Source organism: Quercus suber, unplaced genomic scaffold (assembly GCF_002906115.3).
Source record: "Quercus suber isolate HL8 unplaced genomic scaffold, Cork oak 2.0 scaffold_441, whole genome shotgun sequence".
Classification (NCBI taxonomy): domain Eukaryota; kingdom Viridiplantae; phylum Streptophyta; class Magnoliopsida; order Fagales; family Fagaceae; genus Quercus; species Quercus suber.
In genome coordinates, this window is record NW_027069892.1 from 290251 (window position 1) to 312922 (window position 22672).

The 22672-nt window shown below is 35.1% G+C and overlaps 2 protein-coding genes across 3 annotated transcripts; one reads left to right on the top strand and one right to left on the bottom strand.

The window, feature by feature from the left end:
* Positions 1-1052: 1052 nt before the first annotated feature.
* LOC111996257 (endonuclease III homolog 1, chloroplastic) lies at positions 1053-12703 on the top strand. 2 transcript variants are annotated; one of them, XM_065762085.1, is made up of 11 exons: positions 1053-1240; positions 1341-1471; positions 1908-1971; positions 4049-4117; positions 5875-5993; positions 7875-7941; positions 9872-9963; positions 10054-10191; positions 10270-10374; positions 11285-11368; positions 12214-12703. In XM_065762085.1, the coding sequence occupies exons 1-11, from the start codon at positions 1081-1083 to the stop codon at positions 12355-12357; spliced, it is 1173 nt and encodes a 390-aa protein (XP_065618157.1). In that variant the 5' UTR covers positions 1053-1080; the 3' UTR covers positions 12358-12703. The 2 variants fall into 2 exon arrangements, with proteins under 2 accessions (XP_065618157.1, XP_065618158.1); XM_065762086.1 differs by having other exon boundaries at positions 1350-1471.
* Positions 12704-14715: 2012 nt separating this feature from the next.
* Positions 14716-20480, bottom strand: LOC111996298 (protein farnesyltransferase/geranylgeranyltransferase type-1 subunit alpha). Its single transcript, XM_024028254.2, has 5 exons — positions 20133-20480; positions 18311-18420; positions 16546-16666; positions 16227-16322; positions 14716-15355 (listed from the first exon to the last, which is right to left on the bottom strand). Exons 1-5 carry the CDS (start codon positions 20370-20372, stop codon positions 14924-14926), a joined length of 999 nt encoding a protein of 332 aa, XP_023884022.2. The 5' UTR covers positions 20373-20480; the 3' UTR covers positions 14716-14923.
* Positions 20481-22672: the final 2192 nt, after the last annotated feature.

The window sequence follows — 22672 nt, forward strand, 5'->3', positions numbered from 1 at the left end:
TAGGTTGGTATAAGGTATTGAAATTCCTTTACTTGTAACCGCTTATTGTGATAATAATGGATTATCGGGAGTGGTGACATTTTTTTGAATTTTCTGATTAGCGTTTTGGTGTGTTTGGATCTTTTTAACTAATCATTGCCTTAAACAGAGACCTTTAATAACTTTGATTGCTCTGGGAGGTGTTTATATCTCGTGACTCGTGATGGCACCAATTGTAAGGACACAATTTGTGGCCCAAGCCCAAAGATGAATGGGGTGATGGCCTAGTGAGCTCAGTACAATAAATTTGTAGAGAGTGGGTTAAAGAGCTAGTTCCTAATGAATTTAATAACGGCTAGTATGGATTTAGAAGATGATCAAGCAAGAACAGGACACATAGAACTGGATAAATTCATCGTTCGACGATTAATACGTCCACATTATTGAATTTAATCAAGCACCTATTTATTCTATAAAAAAATTAAGCACCTATTAGTCAAGACCTTTGTAACTAAAACACCTTTGGTGTTTGTGCTTCCAATGAAGGAGTCCATAGTTGAAATCCATTATCCCCATCACTACAATTATCACATTATGAAGGGGAAAAAAAAAAGGAACTTCACTAGGTTACAAGTTACAATATGTATAATTTAAGTTTAACTCAGTTGTTAGTTGTTACGATAATGAATAATTTATTTATTTTTTTTAACTCTTTATTTATTTTATCTTGTAATCCGATAAACGGTGAGGGAATATTTGAAGTTTTGAACCATAAATATTTTTATTGAAATCTCAAAACACCAAAAAATATCATTGGAGCTACAAAGACTCTTGATTTCTTTAACTTCTGTACATGTAAATTTTTTCATTTTTGATAATTTTAACAAAATCATCTCTTACACTTGAATTTATCACATTAGTTACTCTTGCAATAAATAATTTGACAATTAAAAAGATTAATGAATCCATTAAATCCTATAATTAAAAAGATTAATGTAACATCAACACAAACCTTAATTTAAATTTATAAATAAATAAATAAACTATATTAGATTTATTCTGACACTGTCCTTGCGTCCCTCCAAAAGCCAAGAAAAGAAAATGTCCCTCATTCTCCTAGGAACTAACTTGTGCACATCTTCACTTGCTTTTGGTTTTAGTCGAATCAGATTGTTCGGCGCCATGTCCAAACCCAACACAACACTCTCTTCCAAACTCCTCCATTCCAAAACCCAAGTGCCCATTTCAGACCCAAAGCCAGGTCATTGTTCTCTCTTACTTTTACAATGCCCATATATATGCTCTTAAAATGCAATCCCATTTCACTGTCTTCCCCTTTTTTTTGTGTTCTGTTTTTTAAGGAGTTCCAGGTTCTGAATCTTCCAATGGCGGTTCTGTCCCAGAACAACATGTTTATGCGAGGAAAAAGAGAGTGAAAAAGATAGTACAAGTTAAAGAAGAGGGTCATGAAGCAGAATCCAATAGCAAGAAAGTATGAATATTTTTAGTTCTCTTGAATTCAAAATCTGTTTTTTAGTTGTTTGATGTTTGATTTAGTGTTAATGTGACATGGGTTTTTTTTTTTTTTTTTTTGGAATGTATGTCTCTGCCTTTTATAGTAACTATTAGTATTTTATGATTATTCATGAAAGAAACAATGATTGTTTAGTCTCAACAACTGGAACAGAATTCCATAGAGAATGGGGTTTTCATTTTAGATTTTATAAAATTAGCCTTATCTAATTTTGCAAAATTTTATGCTAAATTTATTGGAGGACCCATGTTTCATTTTGGAATAAGTCTTATGATTTGATTTTTTTTCTCCTAGAAAACTTAAACTCTACAGGGCCATATTAATGCTCATATTTGTGTTCAGAAGGTCAGTGGTTTCTTTCCATATAAAATCACGATCAACTTTTTCTATGCAGCTCTGTGGCCTACCTGACATTGAAGAATTCGCGTACAAAAGAGAAAATGATTCTCTTCCTTCAAGTAAGTACCTCTGTTGCCAGCACTTTCTTGGCATGTTTGATGTCGTGAGTCATTTACACTGGATAAAATGTTTTATACTACCCTGGTGTGCATGCAAATGATGATAGTTATGTTAGGTTCACAGCAGTTTGCATGCATTTATTGAAAACTTAGGTAGCATTCTTTACATATGCTACTGAAGTGGGTGAATTTATCTCACATAGCCTATATTTATGTCGAGTCATTTTCAAACTATGACAATAGTTTTGGAGCGACCTTCTGACTTAATTTTACAAGCTGTGGAGAAGTAGTCATATTGTATTTGTGGACACCTTTGGCTTTGAATAATGAGTTGATTGTATTCAACTAACTTTTAACCTAAAAGAGTGAGTGACTTTGGAAAGGTATCAGATGAATGTTTAATTGGTCAGCTGTTTGTTTATCTGCTATCCCCTAAGGAGATATGATATATAGCCAAGGCAGACCATTTATAATATCAGCTTGATGACCAAATTGGAATTTTATTTGAAGTTTCCATGTCTTTGAGAATTTTAAATCCGGAGTTACCCATTGTGTTTTATCTGTTAATTGATATGAAGATTAACGCAGAGTTTGCTTTCTAGGAAGTTGACTCGGTCATGACAACAAGTTGTGTTACAAGTGAAGTTATTGAGACTTATAAAATAATAATAGAGGAGAAAAGGAAACAAAAGACAAGGAAATTATAGGTGTTACAGAAAAATAAATTGCAGTAAAATGAATTACCATCAATTTACTTGCATATTTATAATTGTCTGAAAAGTTAGGAAGCAAGAATGATGGACGGGTTCGTTTATATATATATATATATATATATGTTCTGTCAAGTAAATGGAAGTGGGATAATGTTTTGGCTGTTGGCTTTGCCTCTCAGAAAACAATACTTTCTTTTTCCCGCACTTCTGTTCCTTTTTCCCCTTTTGTTTTGTCTAGGTAGGACTGAAGCTACATCCCACTCTACCCCATTACTACTTGAGCAAAGGCCCGTAAACCTTTTGGTTAGTCTCATTGGATCAATGTAAGTTGGTTTCACTAGCAATTCTCCTTATATCTTTATAACATGAAAGGATGGATATGGAATTACCTTAATGGAAAAAGGGTTATATTTGGAGGCTTGGAGGGTGAGGTAGCAGGGATGTATTACTTGAGCAAAGTAAGCCTTTTGGTTAGTCACATTGGATCAATGTTTTTCGACTTCACTTGTGATTCTCCTTGTATCTTTATAACATGAAAGGATGGATATGGAATTACCTTAATGGGAAAAAAAAAGGATTATATTTGGAGGCTTGGAGGGTGAGGTAGTAGGGATCTACTGGCAGTTTCTTTTGAGTAAGCTGGACTTCTTGATGCTTTCTTTTTTCACTTGTCACCTTACGTTCTTCAGAATTATGACATCTAGAATACAAACTGCATGGATTTGGGCCAATTCTCTTTGATGCCATGTGGGTTGCATTTTGAAAGTACACAATTTGCTTTATGAAGTACAACTGAAGCCAGTTTTGCTTTCAAAAGTAATAAAAGCACTTATAAAATGCTGGAAATTATGAGTTCAAAATGTCTATATGAAATTATGTTCCCCACATTATCCCCCAGATGTTGATTTATTGGAAAATGTTGGACATTTATGTTTATTGGGAACCATCAGTTCACAAGGTAATGCTGTTACTTAGAGGCTGGCAATGTATATTAAGCATACTGTATACCACATTCTAACTATGTTGAATGCCAATATTTATAGAAAGTGTATTTATAGATCCTGCTTTTGGATAATTCTAGAATAGTAATCTCATCAAAATAGGTAAGGCAATTTTAACATATCTTGTGAGCAATTTTTCTCAAATAAAAGAATTTGAGATATTTAGAGTTCTCAAATTCATGCAATGTCAGACTGTGTATATCAATTTATTATTGCATTACACCTCATCCATGTCATGAGTACTGTGTGTGTGTGGAGAGGTCCCTCTCTCTCTCTCTCACACACACACACACAAACACACACACAAAATCACATTCACTGTCCTGGCCTGGAAAATTTTTCTCATGTAAAAAAATTGTGCAGGGAAGTCAAATCCTGCCTCAGATGTGCTTCCAGTGAAAACTGAAGTTGCTTCTTCAATCAGACCTAGAGGTACATGCAGAAGCATTACATATTGTAAATTGCTTTTGGAAATTAGAAGATAAAGGATAGAGTTTTATATTATGCCCATAAATAGGAGATTGTTTTTTTTAGAGAAATTATGAACCAGCTACAAGTCACTTTAGCTAGAAAGTGTTTGTGTTTTATGTATCCTCATTATACATACGATCATTTCAAAAAGATTTATCTGATAATTGCATCCTCAGGTTTTCCTTGTTCTTTTTAGAATAAAATAGTTCATAGAACACTGCTTCTGGTTTCTGATTAAAGATTGATGATTGGATCATTTACATCTCCTGTTAATATGTGGATTGATGAAATATCTACAGTTTTCTTTGTTGACACACAATTGATCTTGCAGAGTCTATCCCATTAGAAAGAAGGTTTAAAGGACATCTGTAACGGAGAGAAATGGAAGGGTAGTTTCTTTCCAAGATTCCTCTTAATTTTTCATATAGGAGTGACAAAACTGTGTTTTTTTTTTTTGGGGGGGGGGGGTGGGGGGGTTGGTTTGGCAGAGTTCTTGCCTCTTCTAGCGGCAGATAATGTTCACCAAAACGAGGAGACTTTCCCTTGCAGCCCATGATTCTTTTTTTGGCAGAGTTCTTGCCTCTTCAAGTGGCCGAAAAGTTTCGCCAAGACGAGTAGACTTTCTCTCTTTTCGAGAGAATAGTATTTAGAGAAAACCCTCATAAGAAATTTATCTGCTGTAAGGTTAACCTTAATCCTTGAAATGGGTGTATGCATTGACTTTTGTTAAATCTGCTGCTAAAATATGGGATTGTGTGCCTTATTTTTGGGATATTTCTTTGATGGAAACTCCAATTCCTTTTTATTATAAAGGATCTCGTTTTTTCTGCTGAAACTTCTTCTTTTCCTTTCAGTAGGTTTGTTCTAGGAGGAGGATGAGACCTGAGGATTAAAATGATCTTTGTTGCTTGTTGCATGTGCACATATTTCTCCTAATTGGACCCCTCATAACTATAGCTTCCTGGTCTATTGTGCCTTGGGCCCTCTTAGGCATGTCCTATTAGCATTATTTGGAAGCCTGGCTGATAGCTTTATAATTTATACTAATTGCTTGATCCAAAAATGACTGCCAATGCTCCTGTAGAATTACTGTATACATTTTTCTATTTCTTATCCATGATGTGAAGCAGCAGACAAAGAATTTTTCTCTTTTTATAGTGAAGCATGCTGGTTATTAAGCCTACGCAGAATATTCAGAATAGCCGTCTGTTAAAGATTGGCACATTGAGCCCAGACTGGTTCATTCATTTATAACTTGTATTAAAAAAGATGCCCTCTCTTGTGCCTTGCTTTGACAAAATTGTGGTTTAACTGCCAAAATACTGTAATTTGATGGCTGCAGTCAGTTATATAAGGAAGTTCTTTTCTTTAAAGGGTACTTTTTCATGTCATGGTTTTTGATTCCTGGTGGTGCTTGTGATATTGGACCATTATAATGATTTCAGTGGTCTTTGTCAGTGATACTAGTCAATCTATGGGCTACATAAAATCCAAAAATCTCATGGCATGTTGGTTTCACATGCAAGTACAATGAGGATCTTAGGCTTTCAGTTGTCCCACTAAATCTAAGTCTAACCATATGAAAGAGTAATGTTGTCTTTTTATCACCCATATTCTTGTGAATATCACATATTATGATGAAAAGGCCGCCTTTTATGTTTAATATGTTTTTATGGCTGTTTGCATGGATGGGTTAACTGGCAGTTTGGTTAATACAGGTGAACCACCTCCAAATTGGATAAAAGTCCTTGAAGGAATTCGCAAAATGAGGTCTTCTGAGGATGCACCGGTAGACACAATGGGATGTGAGAAAGCTGGCAGTTCTCTTCCTCCTAAGGTATAATTCCCCTGTCCAGTAATGGGTAGAGTAACTGAAAAGAGCGTATGGATTGATAGACCTTATGTTAGTATCATTATCTCTTTCGCAGCTGTTGATAAACTCTCTAACACTAGAAATCAGATGTTCAACTTCATAAAATGTAGGCTTTGAGAATGACAGAATGCTTTCAAAGTTCGTATATCCGGACATTCACTGTTTTTTTTTTTTTTTTTTTTTTTTTTTTTTTTTTAAGTGGAGGAATGGTGAAGAGAAAATCAAGGTGTACACTCAAAAAAAAAAAAAAAAAAAGAAAAAAAAAAGAAGGAGAAATCAAAGAACCTAAAGTAATGTTAATATAATTCCTTTTAGGAATTTTATTATAAATCATAATACTGTAAACATCTAGTTTTACTTCTGGGACAGTATTGGAAAATTTATATGGTCCGGCAGGAGAATCAAGGTGGTAGATGCCTAGAGGTGTCAGAATTTCAAAGCGGCTCTAGAAAAGGAGTTTTTTTGGTATTAAAGTCCATAAGAGAATGTGGGAGGAGAATAGATTCTCGAAAACTTTCCAATTAGGCCCTTTGTTTTTTGTATGATGACTGATGAGTTTTTATTGGGTTTTGAATAGTCTTTTTTAGAGGAGATCCTGATGTAATAACCCTTCATTATGTTCTACCAAAAGGACAGGTGTAATAAAATATTTTTGTTTTGGAATAGGTTTGGATGATTTTTTCTTGTATAATGACTTATCACTGAGTTCTGAATTGTTTGACTAAAGGAGATCACAGTGTAATAATCCCTCATTAGCCACAACTCTATCTCGATATATTTCTAGATCCCTGTGAGGTGGTTTGGGTGGCTAAGGACCAGCTGAGCCATAACTAGAGCAATGCATCTGAGATAGATCTATGGATACTTGGAGAAAGTAGCAGATACTTTGCTAGATTTCTTGTGCATTGGAAGTTGTTAGAACTTAGAATTATTATTGAATGATTAAATTCACCATTTCCTATCAACTTAAGTTTTTAGGACAATTGGTAAATTTTCATGGTATCAAAACAGGTGGTTCTAAGTTTGAACCATGTTTCTTCTCTACCTCCCAATTATAAAGTTAAAAATCCCACGTGCTAGGCCTCATTTATTTAGGAGGAGTCTACTCTAGGCCCACACGTGTGGTGAAGTGTTAGAATTATGGTTGAATGATTAAATTCACAATTTCGTAATAGCTTAAGCTTTTGGGACAATTGGTAATTTATTAGAAGTATAAACCCTTTAATTTCCAATTACTAGGAGGGTAGAATCATTTGAAACCTCTAAACATGGAACAAACCAATCAACCCCTCAAGAAGGGATTAACTAATTCAATGTTTACTTTTTCGTACTTTGTTTCTTTGGGCTCGTATTTGGGGGTGTACGAATTGTACTGGTGTAGCTGATTTTTTAGTTTCTATTTCTTTTAGCTCTTGATCTTCTTGTATTTGTTTCATTGTTCAAAGTGTTCACCATCGTGAACATGATGTTCAATTTTTCAATAAAAGTCTTATTACCTATCAAAAAAAAAACTAATTCAAACTACACAGGTTTTAAAATGATAACAAATCCAAGACCTCTTTTTCCATATTCTTTCAGTCTGTACCACAAGACATCCTTACTCATTAATAATGATTTCAACCTTTTCAAATTTAATATAGTACAAGCACCAATGAGCCTTGGACTCATGGTCAAATGTTCTTTTACAGAACTAGCCTAGAGTTGGGCTTAGCAGGCCTGTCACCCTAATATGCTTATATACTTTCTGACATAATACAATATCAGCTTTTTTTTATTTCATAAAGTTTTTACTTTGTGCATGAATAGTATGCATAGGTTGATTATTTATATTTTGTCTTTCATCAGGAAAGAAGATTTGCTGTCTTAGTATCTTCGCTTCTATCAAGTCAAACCAAGGATAATGTTACTAATGGCAAGTCTTCCCGCTCTTAAAGTTTATTGTCACCGACAAAAACTTTTTAATAGGCTGTTTCCGTTTATTCTTACCAGGAATTTGTATCATCAGTATGTTTCAGATTGTAGTTACAATCAGTGATACAATATCAGGACAGTGCACAGTCCACATGAAGGAAGTTAACTATTGCTATTAGCTTTTAGTCATCATCAGAATACTTTCATATACATGAGCACGTGTGCGTACACACACACACACACACAGATCTAGTGATAAGCTGTTTTTTTTATAGAGATAAGTATGCAACAAAGACCATCTCAGAAGCCTTGAATTAACAAGTTATGATGGCAAACTAGTGAAAATAGAAATTATGAGTTTGCTGGTCAAGACAGGTCTGGAATGTAGACGAGCCAAGCTGGGCCAAGCCATGTATGGATTGGTTGAAGCTTGAATTAATTTAATCTAAGGGAGACATGTGCTTGAGCATGGGATTAACTTCTTCAGCTGAGCTAGCTCAGCTTCAATAAAAAATATCCTTTTGATTGACTCAAAACTCAAAAGACTTCATGAGATTACCTCCTCCCACAAGTGTGGATGAAGAGTGAGGTAGTGAGTTTTAAACGTAAAAAGTCAATTTTATTAGTCTATCTGCTCTCCATCAAAATCTAACTATGTGATAGGAGCCATGAGAAAATTTAACATTGTCCTGTCAGAGCACCCAATCATTTTATGATAATAATCACAATTCAAAAGACCTCATGAGATTAGCTCCTCCCACAAGTGAGGATGGAGGGTGAGGTAGCGAGTTTAAAACCTACATGTCAATTCCATTAGTTGGTCTGCTTTCCATCAAAATCTAACGATGTGATAGGAGCCATGAGAGCATTTAACATTGTCCCGTCCGAGCACCCAATTCATTTTATGATTAATCTTAAATATTAGACACCTGTTTTTTCTTCTAGATCCTTTTTCTGATAATATACATTTTTAGCTGTTTTCAAATAATTGATCAGAAGTGAGTAGATTGTAGATTGCTAAAATGTAGAGTTCCAGATTTTACTTGGAAAAATCTTGAAAAAGTCTATATTAATCAGTAAAAAATGTTCAAGACTGTACAAGTGGTAAAAAACTATTGTACAAAATACAAAAATAAGCTTATGGCCATATACAATCTAATTGGGCAGTTGCTATTGAACTAGAGTGTATTGATTTTTTTTTTGAATATTTACATATGAGACTCCTTGAGTTTGTATTGAGACTGTTTAAAATTACTTGGTTACTTCACGTGCATTAACTGGCCATGTAAGCAACCTAAATAGATATAGAAAGTTGTTCCCTGTAATAAGAGTTATAATGGTAAGATATGATGATGAACATGGAAATTATATGGGAGTCTAAGAGATAGTGGGATAAATTTTATGTTGGTCTCCAAAAGCATGTATGTGCCCCATTGTGCTCTATATATACCGAGCTAGTTTAGAACCTCGTGTATATGCATGGGCACAATACACACACACACACACATCATATACTTATAAAAGTTTCTATCTAATAAGTAACAAACTGTTCATAGTAGTATTATGTAAAAAGTTAATAAATTTGAATTATTTTTAGCTAGTCAAACAAATGGCATTGGAAAGCAAAATCTTTCAAACTCTCTTTTCTTCTCATTTTAGATATAGAATTAGATATGATTGGGTTTTTTGTGGTTCATTTATATTGGACTTCTCGTAATTTGCACTCAATCAGCTCACTTAGCACAAAAATTAAAAAAATTAAATGGGACATGTGGCACAAAATTAGAGCCCAATCTTAGAATTTAATTGGATTTTCTCTCTGCTTTGGCATATATATATATATATATATATGATTCCTTAGTTGCTCTAAATCATGTACTGATTTTTCATTGATGCCCTTCAAACCCTACTGACAAAGGTCAAGATTGCAGGAGCAATTCAGCGTCTCCTTCAAAATGATCTGCTCGTTGCTGATGCCATTGACAAAGCTGATGAAGCAACTATCAAAAGCTTGATTTACCCTGTATATCTGTTTTCTGGAGTAGTTTATGAAACTTCTACTACCTCTTTCTATTTTTTTTTTTTTAATTTATTTATTTTAAAAAATTTTTAGGTTGGATTTTATACAAGAAAAGCTGAGAATATGAAGAAAATTGCAAAAATATGTCTCATGAAGTATGATGGTGACATACCTAGCTCATTGGAGGAACTACTCTTACTTCCAGGGATAGGCCCTAAAATGGCTCATTTGGTAGGGATTGTTTGCATTATTTGATTAAATCAGATTGCTGCCTAGCATCTCAAAGTTGTGTGGTATGTGGTGCTTTAGGTTATGAATGTTGGATGGAATAATGTTCAAGGGATATGTGTAGATACCCATGTACACCGCATTTGTAATCGGCTTGGATGGGTTTCAAGACCAGGCACAAAACAGGTACCTCTCATTGCTATCCATTTGATCCATACAAGCAGCTTTCAGCTTTGGTGGTTTGCCAATGAACTTTAGCTTAAATGACACTTCTTAAATAATAATGGGATGGGAGGTGAGGTTGTGGGTTCAAGACCCATTGGGTGCATAACTTACCAATCAAAAAAACTTTGATGGTTTTTTAAAATTGACTATCACACTCTGGAGATTTTCCCTTGCTCTCATCAAATATAAATTAGAGAGCAAAAAGGTATTTTGGATTGTAGAACATCTACAACTTAACCAAATTTTGGCAGTTTCCCTGGTGTGTGTGCGTGATATATATATATATATATATAGTGGCGGAGCTAGAATGTTAGTTTAGGGGGGCAAGATTAAAGATACGGTTAACGGGTTAAGAGCTGAATTAATTCTAAAATTATTAATCGATATTAACAAAAAACAAATCAACTTATTAGAAATGTAATTATCATAAAAAAAATAAAACATAAATATAACTGATAATTTGTTCTTTCAAATGTATATTTCATATAATTAAAGTAAATAAAAAAAAAAATCAATGGCATCTTCACTCTTTTGGGGCAAACTAAGCTTTGTTTTGTTTCTGCCTCTGTTAGGTCTATCAATTTACTTGGCAGTCATGAGTTAATAATATACGGCAGCATAAATATAGAGCAAATTTTTTTTGGTGGGGTCAGGAGGGGCAATTGCCCCCCTTGGCTCTACCATTGCGTGTGTGTGTATATATATATATATATATAAAAGACCTGTTCGTCTACCGATTATATTTGTTTGCATGAGATATATTTACAATCTTGAATCACTGCAAGTTAGGGATAACTCAGTGGCCCTTTCACGACTCTCATAATTATTAAGTGGCATAACATCAGTTGCTAATCCTTGTTGTCTTTACTAGAAAACTTCAACGCCTGAGCAAACAAGAGAGGCGTTACAACTGTGGCTACCGAAGGAAGAATGGGTTCCAATAAACCCTCTTTTGGTAAGTGTAGCTGACTCATACTGATAGAAAAAGGAAAAATAAGAAAAAGGGGGGGGGGGGGGGGGGGAGGGGGGGGGGGGGATTGGCACTTGTGCTGTAGTTATGCACATAGATTTGTCAACTTATACATTTGGTATTTATAATCATATGTGTGAATGTACATTTACTTCTGTGCTGGCAAATTCAGGATTTTTCTTTTCTCCCTTTTCGGCAGGTCTTTCTGTTACTAAAGTTGAAACATTGTGTCGTGTGAGTATTGACTAATGCATAATGAAAGTACAGCTGGTTGCTGGGTAATCAATTTAACATATAGCAACATACTATTGCACTGCATGATTCTGAAACCAATTATAATATACTGTTTATTAGTTTTACCGACTCTATTCTTATGGTTTAAAATACCAAATACAAGTATGTTTTCTTTTATATATTTAAAACTGTGTGGTTAAAACCTGGAGAAAGAAGGCACCAAAAGTTCAAGGGACCACATCATCTGCGCCTCCCCCTTTTATCCGGGAAAAAATTCTTATAATTGTACTTATCATTATTTAACAATTTGTTATATGGGATTGTGGTCACCAAGGATTTGAAAATAAAGATATTGCATAATTTGCATGGTAGTATCCTTGTCTAGCAGACCCAAAGAACAAAAGTAATTTATGTATTTAAAAAATGTGTGCTCTACTTCAATTAGGCATGTGCTTGCGCTTTGTGCTTAAGTGTGTGCCTGAGCATGACACTGTTAATCACCTTACTGTGGCATCCCAATACAGGTGCAGACATGTAATTGTTAAATCCTTTTTTTCTTTTTTCGTTCTTTTTGGTTCTGATTTATATTTAAACAGGTAGGATTTGGGCAGACAATTTGTACTCCTGTCAGGCCTAACTGTGGAAGGTGTAGTGTAAGTGAGCTCTGCCCATCAGCCTTCAAGGAAACCTCAAGCCCTTCATCCAAGTCGAAAAAGTCTGGTCTGAAAAAGAAGCTTTGATCTGATTGATTGTTGTAAGGTGTTTTGGTTTTTCACCCCATCTCTGAACGTTGCAATCCCGAAGGGTTCAAAATATTCATATTTTTGAATATCTCTTTTGTGTTTTCCCACCTTGTATCATAGATAGCCCGTTCATATAATTTAGGGGGAAGATGATTTGCCTCTGTATATTGGTGAAAGGGAATAGGAGCAATGCAGATTTTGGACGATTTCGGCTGGGAAAACTTTTGTGAGAAGTGTTTGTCATTGAACTAACATTGTAATATATATCAAGCATGTCAAAATCGATCTCTCTCAATATTTTTTAAGTATCATTATGCAATGAGAAGATCGGATTTAAATTTGAGGAGTGGTAGCACAACAATGATGACTTATAAAGGCTTGAAAACTGAAGAAGGCCTTGGAACGTGAGAACCCACTACAAAATAATGTTCTGTAGAAATGTTGTGAAATGGTAAGGCTGCCAATAAAAATTGTTATACTTGAATAAACTTAAATTTATCTGGTGCTTCCATTAACATTGCCATTGCCAAAGTTAAATTTATTGATGGTGCTTCCTTACAGATAGTGATCAGGCATTTTTGTTGTGATTGGACACCAAAACTCTCTACAAAATGGATGAACATCATAAACTACATAGAACAGTTCCTTGTATACTGTGCCTTGGATTCCTCAACTGAACTCTAAAAACCTGGTTGTATTATCACTTTCATGCAGGGCTCAACCCTGACTTCACAATTCCAAACCTCTTGCTGAATTGGGACACAAATATGCCGGTATGGCATCATTTCTCTCCCGTAGGTATCTGCGCCAAACGCAAAACTACTCTGCAAAATGATGGGCCCTAAAATTGACTCTACAAACAACTATCTTTCAACCAATGCTGTGAAATAATGAATGTTATTATTATTATTATTATTATTATTATTATTCTGAATGGAAGATATAGAAACAATGAATGTTATTAAATCAGACTATTTAAAATTAAATCCAGTTTGCAGTTTTTGTCAAACCAGTATCTTATGCATGTCTAGCGATCTCTTTGATTTCAAATGTCAAATCTAGAGAAACTTCTCACATGGTCATTAGCTGAAATGACAGAATCTTTCATGGATACCTAAAGTTTGCAGGAGAGCATTCACATTAGTTCTTCTAAATTTGTTGTCTATTTTACATAAAAAAAAACCTACTCTTTCTATTTTACACTATCACTTTTACAAAACACCCACAACAGTTTATCTATTTTACAATATATTTCAATAAAATATTAATTTTTCTCAATTTTTTTTTTTATTTTTCTCAACTGCTTTTACTATATACGCGCACTCTCTCTCTCTTTTCTGAACAGATCACCTCTCTCTCTCTCTCTCTCTCTCTCTCTCTCCTTAAAAACTACCGGCCGATCCATGCTCCACAAGCACCGATCCACGCTCCACGCTTCATCGGCCGACCCACAAGCTTCGATCAAGCGAGACCCACGAGCTACGGCGACCCAAATCCTTTCTTCACCAGCTGATCCACGCTTTACAAGCATCGATCCATGCTCCACGCTTCACCGGCCTACCCATGAGCTCCGATCAAGCAAGACCCACGAGCTCCAGTGACCCAAATCCTTTCTTCACCGGCTGATCCATGCTCCACAAGCACTGATCCACACTCCATGCTTCATTGGCCGACCCACGAGCTCCGATCAAGCGAGACTCACGAGCTCCGGCGACCTAGATCGTTCCGATAAGCACCGATCTCTCTTTGTTGTTTGTCTGTTAAGGTTTGTTTGTGTGTAGGTGTGTTTGTGTATCTGTGTGTGTGTGTGTGTGTGTGTGTGTTTTTTTTTTTTTGAACAAGTGTATCTCTGTGTTGATTTGTCTGTGTGGATGTGTTTGGGTTAATTTTATGTTGATTTTGGTTAATACTCTGTGCTAGATTGCGGTGTTTGGTCGTGGCACTGGGTTTGGTGGTTGGGTGGTTATTCTGGCGCGCTAGGTTGTTGTAATGGTTGGGAAAGAGAAGTAGTTTGAGAGAGGAGAGAGAAAGAGAGAGCGTAGCATCTGAGAGAGAGAGAGAGGTGAGAGTCAATTAGAGAGGAGAGAAAAAAAAACTATTAAAAAACTAAATACACGAGCTACAGTGCCCATGTAAATTTACACGGGTACTGTAGCTCGTTAATAATTTTACAAAATTTTACAGAATTTTAAAATGACTGATGTGGAGTGTTTTTTGGTTCAAAATGTGTAAAAGTGGTGAAAATGTGTATTTTACACATTTATAAAAGAGCTGATGTGAATGGTCTTATATTTTCAAGGGAAATGCAAGCAACTAATTTCATTTGCTATGCAGAAAAAATGACATTAATCAGCGGATGATAAGTGCTGTTCCAATTAAATAATAACGTTAGTCAAATTGGACTAGGGTTTTTTAATACTATATTCTTACAAGAAAAATATCCTTGCAAACAGATTACCAAGGATCATGACCACGTATCCAACTCGGCCTGTAGACACAAATAACCAGAAGACAAACTGACAGTGAGAAGAAGCAACCAGCTCATCCATTAGTCCTAATGATATTAAGTCGCATTTGGAAGCTTGCTCTTACGCCACCTCCAATAGTTAGCTCTGATAGGGTCTACATGTTCCAAGATAAAACAAACTGATTTTGCCAAGTCAGAATCTGGTTCATCAGTGCCTGACATCTCTAGAGCCGCGACGACATCTTTGGCCTCCTGACTTGGTTGGAGACCATGGCAGAGAAGATCTAAAAGTGTACTCAGAGCAAACACAAAGTTGCTTTTGGTATTCAAAACCCTCAAACACAGTAAGGAAACTTGATGATCATTCACCCAAGACTGAGTGTCGCCTTTGTAAAGCCCTCGAAGGTATCTCCATGGGCTCTCATTCTCTGGGTGGGCCAGAATGGCTTCAACAGTGTAACTCACTTCAGACTCTCTCATAGCCTCTAGGCCTCCCAGGAGGGGAGATCTTGTTATAACAAAGTATCTCTGTTACACATAGAACATGTGGTTGTTGATTCACCAAGACGAGAAAAAAAGGAGAAATAATCAAATAACCCAGCCCGCCAATTTTTATTTATTTATTTAATTTTTAACAAAGATGCAAAGATGGAAAGCAGAAAAGTAAACTTACGCAGAGCAAAATGCCAACATAATTAGCAGGCATCAAATGTAAATAAAAAATGGCCATGGTAGCAACAAAGTTTGACAAGAATTTAAGGAATCAAAGACCAACAGTAGAAGGTTGAGATGAAGTTGTAACAAACAGTAGTCATTTCAAATTGTAATGGTATTCCTACTATTTTTTTTTGCTACATAGGATGACGGGACCTTGCCCCTAGGGTTTGAATCTGAGTTGCCACTGAGCCAAGATGCTCTTGGCACATTGTAACAGTATTCAAAATAGTTAAATAACAAAAAGCCTATCATGAGTTGTTTGTTGTAGATTCACTGTTTTAGTAAATCCATAACTAAAGGTTGCATATTAAAATTAAAAAGAAAAGGAAGGGGCCAAGCCAAACTAGCCATGAGAAGTTCCACCATGGAATCCACAGCAAAATTGTTCTAATCAGCTGATTGTCTGAGTATGGGACTACACTCATCAGAACATATTATCTTGTACTAAATTGCAAGAGTGCAATAGAAAAATTATTTAACTTTCACCCGTGTCTCACTCCACCGTCCCCCCCCCCCCCCCCCCCCCCCCCCCCCCCCCACCCCCCCCCCCCCCTTCCCTTTTTAATAAGAAATTAGAAGCATGAACGAAGTAACTCACGCAAATGCATGTGTGACTACCACTTTATTTTTATTACATTGGATTATTATGATCAAACAGCAGATGCCCATCACCTCACTGTACCTGATTCCAAGCAGAATTGTTAAAAATGTCTTCTTCAAGGAGCTCCCGACAGTAGTCAAGCTCATCTTCCCATCCCCCTAGCGCCAGCAGAACCCACTGCATTAATGAAAAGAAAGAAAAGAAAAAAGAATAAAAGTTAGATATGATTCTATTTCACCACCAAGAATAACTTGAAATATATAGAAGCCTACAAGCATCAGTGCTCAAAATACTTCCAATTACTTAAAGGAATATATATATATATATATATATAGGGAATCGTGCAAGGAGGTGCTTCATGTCACCTATTTAGCATAAAGAAGGCAACAGCAGCACAAACCTGCCTATGGGACCAGGCATGGTAATGTTTCGCATCAGCGGATAGTATCTTCTTGGTGAACTCAAGTTCCTTGTCTGCAGCATCAGTTCCCAATTTTTCAGCAACCCACCGCCTATGATGCCTACAAATATCTGTCATTAAGATCAATGCAGTGGTATCTGGGTAAGGGTAAAATAAACTACAGAAACTCCCAAACAGAACTCAGAACAGAAAATTTGAAGTTGGATGGAGAGATTAAGATGAAAACTAGACTGACATGACTCAGAAGAAACTATTCAAATAAAACTATTATTTAAAATACTAAAGAAGAGAATAGGAAGTATGTATTGATGGAAGATACTAGGCTCAACATGAAGTAGACAAATTGGAGAATTTGTCCATGCATGGTTGTGGTGGATTTAGGGTCTAATAGAAAAGATGAAGGTCGGATTTAGGGTTGTAAGGAAGAAAGAGAAAAGAGAAATATGTGGAGTTCAGGTGAAGTATGAACAATACCCGAAAATAGTAGCACAACAAAGAGAAGAAGAAAAGAGAAAGAAAGAATTACACACAAAGGCCAACATACCTCAATACTTCAAACATTCAGTGTTTTTATTAATAAAATCTATCTATTTTTAAAGTACATTGAACACAAATATATATATATATATATAAGGCTCATTCTTGTTTAACTAGTAAACTAAGAACCTAATAAGGCATTAACTAATAAAAGACCAACCTGGATTAAAGGAAAATAAAACCTTAGATAATTTAGAATCTCTTAGAAAATTCTAGATTCAACAAAACTACTGAAATACCTATAATTCGCAGGGATTGCAGAAATTACAATTTTGCCCTTGAATACTAAATTGACCATTAATTGTTAAATAAAAACTCAAATTAAAACAGTTTCAGCCCTCCGACAAATATAAATATACTTTTAAAAGCACAACTTTTACTTCAATTGGACTTCACACGTGGGCCCATAAATTTCTTGAAATGATGAATTTGCAAAATAATAACAAATTTAATCTTCCATGGATGCTTCACAACAGGACTTATAGACCATATTACACAAATACACCAGAAAATGAATCTGGGCCTTGGAAGATAGGGCATTACTATTTAAGTTTAACCGAATAATGGTAAGAAACTCTATGCCCAACTTACAGCAATAAGTATTTACTCAAAACAAAGGGAACTAAAGAAGCATTCTATGCCAGCACCCTCTATTCTAGTGGAAAATTTATGTAGATGCCTATTCGACACCATTTCAGACATGATATCTATGTTAAAATTTAATCTGGTTCAAGCTCTGAGTTACAAACTAATATTCACATGATTTAATGCATAGTGGTTGGGTCATAGCACCACAGTCTATTAATTACATCTTAACTAAATTAGCGCCTCCAAGTTCAATCAAGTCATCACAATTTCTTATTTTCGTAATCTCTCCATCCCATAATTGGCATCTTAAAAATGAATATTTAAAGAGCCTAAAAATTGAAGATTCAAGTTTTCTTTTTCATTGGGTGGAGGATACGGGTGACAAAGAGTACGAATTGGATTGGAAAAAATGGTTAAAAAAAATACATGTGGCCACCCTAATTAGTTTGTTTAGAATCCATAGCTGACTGCAAAGTTTAGGGTGATTGCATCTTGTTTTCAGATACAACATCAGCTTCAAATTTTTAATACATCTTCATAAAACGTTTCTTTTATTTTACAAAAAATGTAAGCAAAAACTAAGAGAAATGAATCGAAATGTATAGATACTATGGCTCACCATATCTGATAATTTTTTGAATTATTCTTAGCAATGTTGTCGATGAAATCCAATTCAACTTGCAAGTCAATATCAAGTGCCTCAAGTACTAAACGCCTGAAATGCCATACCTACCAAAAAAAAAAAAAGATTTCTTAGTCCCAGATCCAAAACTAAATTGTCACCAACATTTTTCAAGAATATGATCTAAGAGAAAAAATTGGCCTCCTTTACAAACATCTTAGTATCTGGAATGTTATGGGTTGTTGTTTAAAAACACAATTTCCTACCCTCACATGTGAAGGAGTTTGTATATCATATATGTTTCAAAAGAATGCTCTCTCTCTCTCTCTCTCTCTCTCTCTCTCTATATATATATATATATAGATATACATATATAAGTAATACAAAGTTAGTTCAAGAGGTCAAGCTTGGTGCCAAGACAAGTGCCTTCCATAATAGCAACAAGTCGCAGGTTCAATTCTGGGAGTCAACCTCTCAAAAAAAAAAAAAAAAAAAAAAAAAGGGAGTAAGGCTGCCCACCAATCACGACATTCAATTCTGGGAGTCAACCTCTCAAAAAAAAAAAAAAAAAAAAAAAAAGGGAGTAAGGCTGCCCACCAATCACGACTCCACGACCTTGCAAAATGAGAGCTTTGTGCACTGGGTATGACCTTTAAGAAATACTAAGTTCAAAGTTCAAACAAATATCAACCATCTAATATCCAAAGAATTTCAATAATGAGTGCTTAAAAAAGCTGAAGCTCTCTGCACTTCAACATCAAGGATAGTAAGCTTAAAGCCCAATTGTGAAATTGAATTACTTTTGACAATTAATTAAAAGCAAAAAAGATCAAAACCCATAAACAGAGAAAATTGTCTGTTTTGACAACTTCATGAGATATGAGTTCTCAATATATAAATTATTCATAATTATCAGACAGTTTAGTCCAAATTCATCAACTTTTTGATATACTAGCATCAATTTGATTAAGCTTCAAAAATTGAACAAATATTCTCAGCTAGAATATTGATAATACAAGAGGAAATTACAAACTACCCAATAAAGGAATTAAACATACATACATATATATATATATATAATTTTAAAAGAAAAAACACACACACACACACACACACACACACAAAGACCCGAGTTCTAAATTCTTAAGACTACAAACACTGATTTTCCACAACCTCATGACTTCTGAATATGCAAATTTTCAACAAATATCAGAAAATATTAATACAAATTTTCCAACTTTTTGTGATATTAACATCAATTTGATTAACATTCTTAAAATTGAACAAATATTCTCAGCTATACTGATATTTAGAAGAGGAAATGATCAAATCACAAAACAAACCCAGAAAGCAATTTTACATTTTTTTTGTTTATAAATCGCTTTAAAGACCTGAGTTTCTAAATTCATAATCATAACAAAACAAACAAACCCAAAAACCATTAAAACATCTCACATGTTTAAACCTTTGAAGAGAGAGAGAGAGATTGGATACAGTGTAGATTATTCATAAATATCAGACAGTTTAGTACAAATTTAGCAACTTTTTTACATATTAACATCAATTTGATTAACCTTCTTAAAATTGAACAAATATTCTCAGTTATACTGATATTTAGAAGAGAAAATTATCAAATCACAAACAAACCCAGAAAGCAATTTTACATTTTTGTTTATAAATCGCATTTTAAAGACCTGGGTTTCTAAATTCATAGCAAAACAAACAAACCCAACACCGCTAAACCATCTCACGCGTTTAAAGTTTAAACCTTTGAATCTATGAATTGCGAGAGAGAGAGAGAGAGAGAGAGAGGTATTACAGTGTAATTGCCGGGGTTGAAGGAAATGGCTTCGGCGGTGAGATTGAGAGCACGAGAGGATCGCTCGTCGGCGACATAGATGGCTCGGAAGTAGTCCATGGTTTCGACAAAGTCAGGCTTATAGTCGATTGGGACAACCGGGTTCGGACCATCGTCTTGTGGAACTGGGGTCACGTCGGACCACTCCGGTCTCTCGCTCAGTGGGACCCTCTGCATCACTTCGTCTTCGTCGGACTCCATTTGTCTGAAACTCGGCAAGGAAGAATGAATGAGTGAGTGAAGAGTGTTTTCTGGTTTTACTTTCTACTACTTTACACAAGGAATTAGATTCTTTTGTTTTTGTTTTTTCACTTTTTGTTTGTTGTTTGTTTGTTTGTTTTTTTTTTTTTTAATGAATTGACAATTCAATTCTTTTGTTTTTGTTTTTTCACTTTTTGTTTGTTGTTTGTTTGTTTGTTTGTTTGTTTTTTTTTTTTTTAATGAATTGACAATTCTAACGTCGAAATTAAAATTTTGTTACCCGGCAACCTCAAAATTTGTCATGTTATTCATGGTCTTTCTTCTTTAAATAAAAAAAAATTAAAAATGAAAAAGGAAGGACAAATTACAACTCATCCACATGTGAATTGGCCGAAATTTAAATTGCTTACGTATGATTTAAAATTTAACATTTTATCCACTTGAGATTTTATTAAAATTTAAGTTACTTACTTGTGGTTTGAAATCCCATGATACAAGCGTTCCGTTGGATTCTTTTTGATATTGTATTTTTATGTATTTTTGTGTTTTGGAGAAAAGAGACATAAAAGTGTAATAAAATTATATATTTAGTCATGTTTTTAATAAATGTGAGTTACAGAATTTTAATTGAGCTAACATTAGGTGGGTAATTTGTAATTTGTCAAACCACAGGTAAACAACTTCAATTTCGGCCAAACTATAAGTAAGTAAGTTGTAATTTTGCTAAAAAAAAAAAGAGTATACGTATTTGGTCTCTATCCTTTACACAATATTTCAATTTGTTCCTTAACTTTTTGTTGAAGTCCAAAAAAATCACAATGTTGTACCAAGGCTCAAAAACAACATAAAGGATTGAAAGCTAAGGAAAAAAAATAAAGCATTTGAGATTCCAATAAAGAAAAAAAGGGGAGAGGTCCAAACCCATTAAAGGTCCATAAAGAGGGACCCAAATTCATGAATGAGCAAGTTCAGACCCTATGGAATAAAGGAAAGAAAAAGCCCAGCCTTCAAAGGTATAAAAAAATCACTAGAGAGTCCCGGGAAAATAACACAGCCAGGATACCTGGGGATTCCCAGGAGCTTGGGATCCTCAGAAGATGCAGCAAAGCCAGGGTTGGATTAAGACAGTTCAAGGGGGGTGTTAAGAAACACAAGGAACAAGAACAGATATGTCCCTATCAGCCACCCAATAATGCAGAAAAGGGGTCAGAGGGCTTGGGAACCAACAACTCGTGAACAAGAGCCTGGTACCTCAGGGAACTCAGGATGAAGAACCAAGAAAGGAGGAGGCTTGCAATCTTTCGGCCTGGCATAAAGAAATCAGCTCACTTGGGAAAAATGACAAAAGGGAAGGTAGCCAAAAGGTGGGTCTGAAAAAGTAGAATCTAGAAGCCTTGGAAAAGGAAAGAACAAAAGCTAGCCTTCTAGGACTCCTTAGAACGGGAAAGTTAGCAGGAGGCTTTTTGAAGAAGGAACCTCAAAAGAAGAAAATGATGAGGAATGAGGAAGGGACCACCCACCAATGATGCTGGCACAACATTGGTTCTGGTACCTAGGAGAGCAAATGGAGGAAATCAGTGGTATCCCGGAAACCCTAGGATAGTACTATAAAAGGGGAAGCAGCCAACAGTGAAGGGCATTCAATGACAGTGAATTAGAGTAAAAATCCTTGAGAAAACTCTGTCAAAATTCAAAAAGAGAGAAAATGGTGGGAAATACTGTCTGGTATCCTCAAGTAGCCACTAGAGAACATACTTGGATTCAAAAGGATTCAAACTTTGCAAGTCTTAGAGGCCTTAAGGGCCATCTAAGTTTGTGATTTTTGAACTTATTTAAACCTTGTAACATGTCCTAGTGAGCATAGTGTATTACATAATCAAGAAAGTAACGAAGTATTCTACATTATTTTAAGGATCCCTAACGCTTTATTTTATATTTCTTAATTATCATTTCATTCCTTTGCTATTTCTTGCTGTTCAATACATATATTTCTCGTATGTTAGCATGTATGTGTTGTAGGATGCGTGCTCTATGCACCACCTGATTCAGAATCAGCCCAATTTAGCTACGGTGAATCAAGTCCAGTCTGTTAAAACTATAAGTATTGGGCCCAGGATCCTTGTTTCTACCTGGGCCTGTGTCCTAAAAAAAGAAAAAAAGAACCCACACACCTCTCCATTATGTCAATTTGGTCCTTAAATTTTCAGTGTCATGTCAATTTAGTCCCTACAGTTATCTCTTGGTTAAAAAATTCCTAATGTATAACAAAGGACCAAAATAAAAAAAATTAGTTTATTACC